Below are 5,707 nucleotides of genomic sequence, written 5' to 3'. Positions count from 1 at the left end.
GTAATTGGGGTAATGAGGAAATAACACACACCTGGCCATGGAACAGCTGAGAAGCCAATTGTCCCATTACTTTTGGTCCCTTAAGAAGTGGGAGGCACATTTGCAAACTGTCATAATTCCTACACCGTTCACCTGATTTGGATGTAAATACCCTCAAATAAAAGCTGGCAGTCTGCAGTTAAAGCACATCTTGTTCATTTCATTTGGAATCCATTGTGGTTGTGTATAGAGCCAAAAATGTTAGAATTGTGTCGATGTCCCAATATTTATGGACCTGACTGTATATCTACCTGGATGCTTGTATGGGTTGATAACCTAAGTCATTAAATATCTATCCATCCTCTTCCACGTATCCAACTCTCATTACAGTTTAGAAAACAAGAAATCACTGATTCACAGAGGACACTCTCACATCGAGGGTTGAAATGATTTATTTGAGTTACACAGCAGGCAACAGGTTACAATCATATATGTGTCATTCTTCATGCAGTTACCATTTTGAATATACAGTAAATAACAAAAAGTACATGTATTGATTTTCTGTGAAGGTTATTTGGATTTAATTTACGAAAGAAAAAAAAGTGAAATAAAATAAGAACAAGACAAAAATCAGTACAATAAAGTTTCTGATGAAATTCACTTTTTGTGTGACTGTGATTGTAATAACAGCAAAGCAAAATAACCTGAAGAGTAACTGAGCATTTTCATTTTCTATCCCCCTCAAACATTTGTTACAGGTCAGGATTATTCAACCCAACAATATACACTCAAGTATATAGTGGGACGAAATATCGTCCTCCTGGACCATTCATTCAATCATTCATCATCCTGGTCATTCAGGTAGTCCTCTCCATAGTCAATGATCTTTTTCAGTGCGCACAGTATCAGTGAATCCACACCGTCATCTGTCTCGATTTCTTTGTGGTAGTTCTTCACGAGGAAGATGCAGTTCAGTAGAATACCCAGGTTGCTGTTTACTGTTTCCATCTAAGTTTAAACAATATTGCATTTAAAAAACTGAAACTGTATTGTTGCACTAGTGACATAATTATAAATTACGTATTGAATTATTTGTACTGATAACAGGTGAGGTTTCTGTACAAATATACTGAAATGTACAGCTGAATTACAGATGTTACATTCATGTGTAAACTGTTTACAAGCTCAATAAGCTTCAAGTTATTCCTTTGAACATACCTGCTCTTTCAAGCACTTGCTCCTGTAGGCGTTCTTTATGGTTTCTTTGACTTCAGGACAGGCTTCATCAATTTTGGTCATGATGGCTATTTGTGGGATCCCTGCCAATACAGAAAGCAATGCAATCATTTTATCTCATGTTTTTCTATCATTTGAAATCGCGACATCATACATGTAGAACATCTGCTCTCACCTTTGTCACGAGCATGTAGTCTGACTTCTTTCATCTTCCTCCAAGTTTCATCACTGATTATGCTCACTGTGTCAGCAGGAATAACAAAAACCAGAACATGGACTTTGTCATCTAAAGTAGGAGAACTCTTGTAGTTAGGATCCGATTCACGCAAGAGAGATTTGGGTTTGAACTGGGGAAAAAAACCCAAAATCACTGAAAACCTTTTTGCATGATACAGTTTCTGTATCACAGACTGTGTACAAACATCTGAATGAAGACGTCATACCATGTAACCTTCTTTGACATGTCCACTAATGGCAAGTTTGATGTCTTCCACATGAATTCCTCTCTCAGCGCCCCTCTCAAGGCCCATGGAGTCAGAGAAGACAAAAGGGTAAAAAGTTTCTGGATTTCCTTTCTGAATTTTAAATGTCCTGTACTGTAAATAAAAAATGTGGTGTTGTTATATTAGTGCCAGATACTAAAGACCTTAACAGTTTTCAGAATAATTTACACACTAGTTGAACTGACTATTTTTTACTCTTTTATAGTTTAATGGTTATAAAGCAGCTACCACTGCAGTCTGCTCCTGTAGTCATAGAAAACCTCAAAGGAAATGAGTGTGCAACTATGATAAGAATAGATACATCCTCATACATACTGCAATGGTGAAACTGTCACCAGAGGTTGCATCTGCCAAAGCTCGAGTTGCTATTTTGCCTCTTAAAGTACTGTCGACAGAGTTGATGAAGCTGGACTTTCCAGCACCTGGTGGTCCATGAAGCATAATTCTGAGATGCTGGACATCTTTGTGAGGCTTGTAATCGCTGACAAGCTGCAGTTCTCGCTCTCTTTCACTGTTCATTTAGAAAATTACAATAGGATTTAGTGTGCACTTACAGTTTACACAACAGTGTTATGAAGAAACACAAAATAACACAACAAACAAACAAAACACTTGAGGGGTGTACTACTGAGACAGGCTGACATCTGTTTTCTACTACCTGCACTTTAAGAAGCCTGAAATAACCAAATAAGCATTTCTATATCACCATGGGAAACTATGTGAATTCCTGTCACATTGTGACTCTGCAGATTGTGCTGCTGTAACAATTTGAATGTATAAAATTTATTCAGCAGAGAATCACTTACACTGACATCAGAATCAAAGTGTAAGTGTGACACCCACAGATGGGTTTAAAGTAAAATTGAATGGACACTAAACATAAGTTAGCACAATTATCAAATGGGTCAAAAGAGATTGATTTTGTGATATAAAATTGTGAATCTAGAATTAACACAGAGTTGGTGAAATTAAATGCTTATTTTTTATTAATTCTAGTACACCTCTCTAAGGAACCACACTTTTAATACTCACCCCCATGGTATGTTCCTCTCTTCTACCTTTAACACTATAAAGTGAAAATGTAAATTGTATGAGTCACACTGGAAGCATAACATTTTAAATTAATTACACATCATTATGTGTTAAGGCTGTTACACACTGAACTCGTTGCGTTTTTGAGGAATATTCCTCCTCAACAAACACACTGTGAAAACTAAAATGAAGTCGACGTCAAACGATGACAAGCTGAGAAAAGTAGGAAACTAAGAAAACAGCAGCAGGGAGAATTTAACGGTTGGATCACGGAGCTGAAGCTGTGTGTTTGTACATAGTTCAGGATGTCAGTGGGGAAGTTTGAGGCGAGGCAGGAAAATGATTTCACTCAGCCGCATTGTGTAGCTGTGTGTCTCAGGTATTACGTGACTATTTCCATTTGACTGTGTATTCAGTAGGCGTGCCATGTGAGTTTAGAGTGCACTCATTGTCTAACGCAGTGGCCTGGTTGTTCAGGTCATTTTATTCAGATCCGAAAAATCAGACAAATTGATCTTGGATCGCAAAAATAAATAAATAAATAAATAATTTAATCAACTCTGGACTTCAGTAAAGTTGCTCTGCCTGTAACCAATCGCGCCTCGCCCAAAGTTCCAGTCCAGGAATTTTGTTTACATTTCCTGGAATTGTTCAGCTCAAACGGTCAGTGTGAAGAGCTGCAAAAAGAACAGATGAGACTGAACAATATTTTTAAGCTAGGAAATATTTGCGCAGATTTTACACGTCCGGTGTGTAAAAGCCTCAAGTTTTGTCTTCAAGATTTTGTATCATATTTTAAGTATCTTACGAGAAGGTGGTGAGCGATTACCTGCAATTAAAATATGACAAAGTGAAAACATGTTAGCAACACTTTCCATATTAAGGTCACTTATATTAGATTTTAACGCAAATGAAATGCTTTTTCGACTTTTAAATCAAAGGACGTTATGGTAACTACTAAATTATAAAATAATTTTACAAACATCTATAACAAATTCAGATCAAGATCACTTCAGTCTCCAGCATTTCTTTATTTATAAACTGTTGAGTCAAGTCAAGCCAGTTTTATTCGTGTAGCTCAGTATTACATGTATGTATGTATAAGTATGACAATATATTAAGGGCAAAGGGTGGCAAGAAAATCACCAACAATGAATATGATATGAAAAAAAAAGCTTACCCGACAAGATATTTATAATTTTTTCCATGTTTTTTGTCATCAACTAATTGTGAATTAAACAAACAGAAAAGACAGTAAATTAAAAAATAGTAAGTTCTTTAAATTCTTCTAGAAATTAAATTCTTTTAACTTGACACATCTGAACCAAATGTGAGATGACTCAGTCCAGTCAATTTAATAATTTAATAACTGGATTTCTTGCACTGGATTATTAACACAAAGTTACCATACCTGAATGTCCAACTGTGCTGTGAAGTTGTCGTCCCTTGGTTTATTGTTCACACTGATGTAGATGGTGTGTGACTTTGGATTAATAAATGTCGTTTCACTTTCTTTTTGGGTCATGTGACTTCTGTTATTCTCTCTATCTGATGGCAGTCTAATCTAGTTGTAGCTGCATAGCTTCTTAATTTGTATGTGTCACTAACATCTATTTCTTAAAATCTAAAACTTGCTTCTGTCATAATCCTGGGTTTTTACCCATTGTTTTCAGTTTTAGCCTTTGTTGTAGTTTTCAGTTTGAATATTACCTTTTTACATCTGCCCCAGATATATTTTCATTCTGATTTAGTATTCATAGTTAGTTCATAGTTATTCTCAAGATTGTCCTTTTCTTCTGCTGTATGTTCTTGATGTTTTTGAGAATCTATTGTGTTTGAGTTTGGCTTTTTGTATATTAGGTTTGTTTAGTTTCCTTTAGAATTGATTATATCCTCTGTAGTTTCTCTTTATAATGCAGTTTATCTACTTGGTTTATTCCAAGTTACCTTCTTTTGTGATCCTTTTCTGTTCCCTATTTGTGTCCCTGTATCTGTCTTGTCTCTTTGTGCCCTGGTTGTCTGTTTCCCTATTTATTTGTCTCCCATTCAGTCATATCTCCCTTCCTGTTGACTGCATGTGTGTTTGTGTTAGTTCCTGCTTTACTTTGATAGTCCAAGTGCTTGATATTGAATTTTACTTCCCTCGTCTAGTTAATCCTGATTTGTTCCTTGGTGTCTCGGTTTCATCTGCATTTATCGCCCTCCCCTGTCTAGGACTCCTGTTCTCCTCTATGTAAGTTAACCCCATTGTCTTGTTATTCATTCTGCACTTATTTTCTCCATCTTCCACTGTCCTTTGTCATGTCCTACCATCATAATTTTACGTTGCTTGCTCCATGTTTCCAATTTTTTGCACTCCGCAATTTTCTCTACAACAAAACCTTGGGAACACAGAGCAAGGAGTGCAAAACTATTCCTGGCTTCAGTGTTCCCCTGATTTTGCATCTGTGTTTTGATGAAACTCCAGCATTCAAGCTGTTAAGTTCATCTCTGGTTTCTCAAGTTCTGCAACCATTTCTATACTAGTGATGGGATTTCCGGCTCTTTTTGGAGAACCGGCTCTTTCGGCTCGGCTCACTAAAAAGAGCCGGCTCTTTTGGCTCCCAACCAGCTCCTCAGGTTGTTTTGTTGCTTTAATTAATTAATAACAACAATATAAAATTATGCACAAAAGGAATTACTGATGTAAAAAAAACCCTCCAAAAAGCACGTACAAACTCCAAAACACACTTCTAGCATTAACTGAACTTCCAAAACAGAGCTACCTAGATCACTTAAATTGCACAATTGAAAGCATATGTGTATTGTTTGTGTATTTATACACAAGCACTCATATATATTCAAATAATTTAAAAAAAAATGTTCATTTACCTGTTACTACCACACACCAAATCCGGTCGTTGGTACTTCCTGGCTTGTATAGCCACTTGGTAACAAAAGCTCAACACTGCCCCTAG

The 5,707-nt window shown here is 36.3% G+C and overlaps 1 protein-coding gene across 1 annotated transcript; it reads right to left on the bottom strand.

Annotated features, from left to right (window-relative positions):
- Positions 1-421: 421 nt before the first annotated feature.
- Positions 422-4,263, bottom strand: LOC134621381 (interferon-induced protein 44-like). Its single transcript, XM_063467854.1, has 9 exons — positions 4,162-4,263; positions 3,931-3,973; positions 3,559-3,579; positions 2,751-2,784; positions 2,034-2,229; positions 1,659-1,811; positions 1,391-1,562; positions 1,198-1,298; positions 422-987 (listed from the first exon to the last, which is right to left on the bottom strand). Exons 2-9 carry the CDS (start codon positions 3,968-3,970, stop codon positions 817-819), a joined length of 888 nt encoding a protein of 295 aa, XP_063323924.1. The 5' UTR covers positions 3,971-3,973; positions 4,162-4,263; the 3' UTR covers positions 422-816.
- Positions 4,264-5,707: the final 1,444 nt, after the last annotated feature.

The sequence above is a fragment of the Pelmatolapia mariae genome, linkage group LG23, assembly GCF_036321145.2.
Source record: "Pelmatolapia mariae isolate MD_Pm_ZW linkage group LG23, Pm_UMD_F_2, whole genome shotgun sequence".
Taxonomy (NCBI): Eukaryota; Metazoa; Chordata; class Actinopteri; order Cichliformes; family Cichlidae; genus Pelmatolapia; species Pelmatolapia mariae.
Note: the sequence above shows the minus strand (reverse complement) of the source record. Positions and strands in the feature narration are given on the sequence as shown.

Excerpts from the sequence above, each read along its gene's own strand:
- LOC134621381 (XM_063467854.1), bottom strand. The coding sequence starts at position 3,970 with ATGACAAAAAACATGGAAAAAATTATAAATATCTTGTCGG. Across the intron at positions 2,785-3,558 it reads TAATCGCTCACCACCTTCTC|TGTTAAAGGTAGAAGAGAGG; the intron begins GTAAGATACTTA and ends TTCACTTTATAG. Across the intron at positions 2,230-2,750 it reads GAGAGGAACATACCATGGGG|TGAAAGAGAGCGAGAACTGC; the intron begins GTGAGTATTAAA and ends CTAAATGAACAG.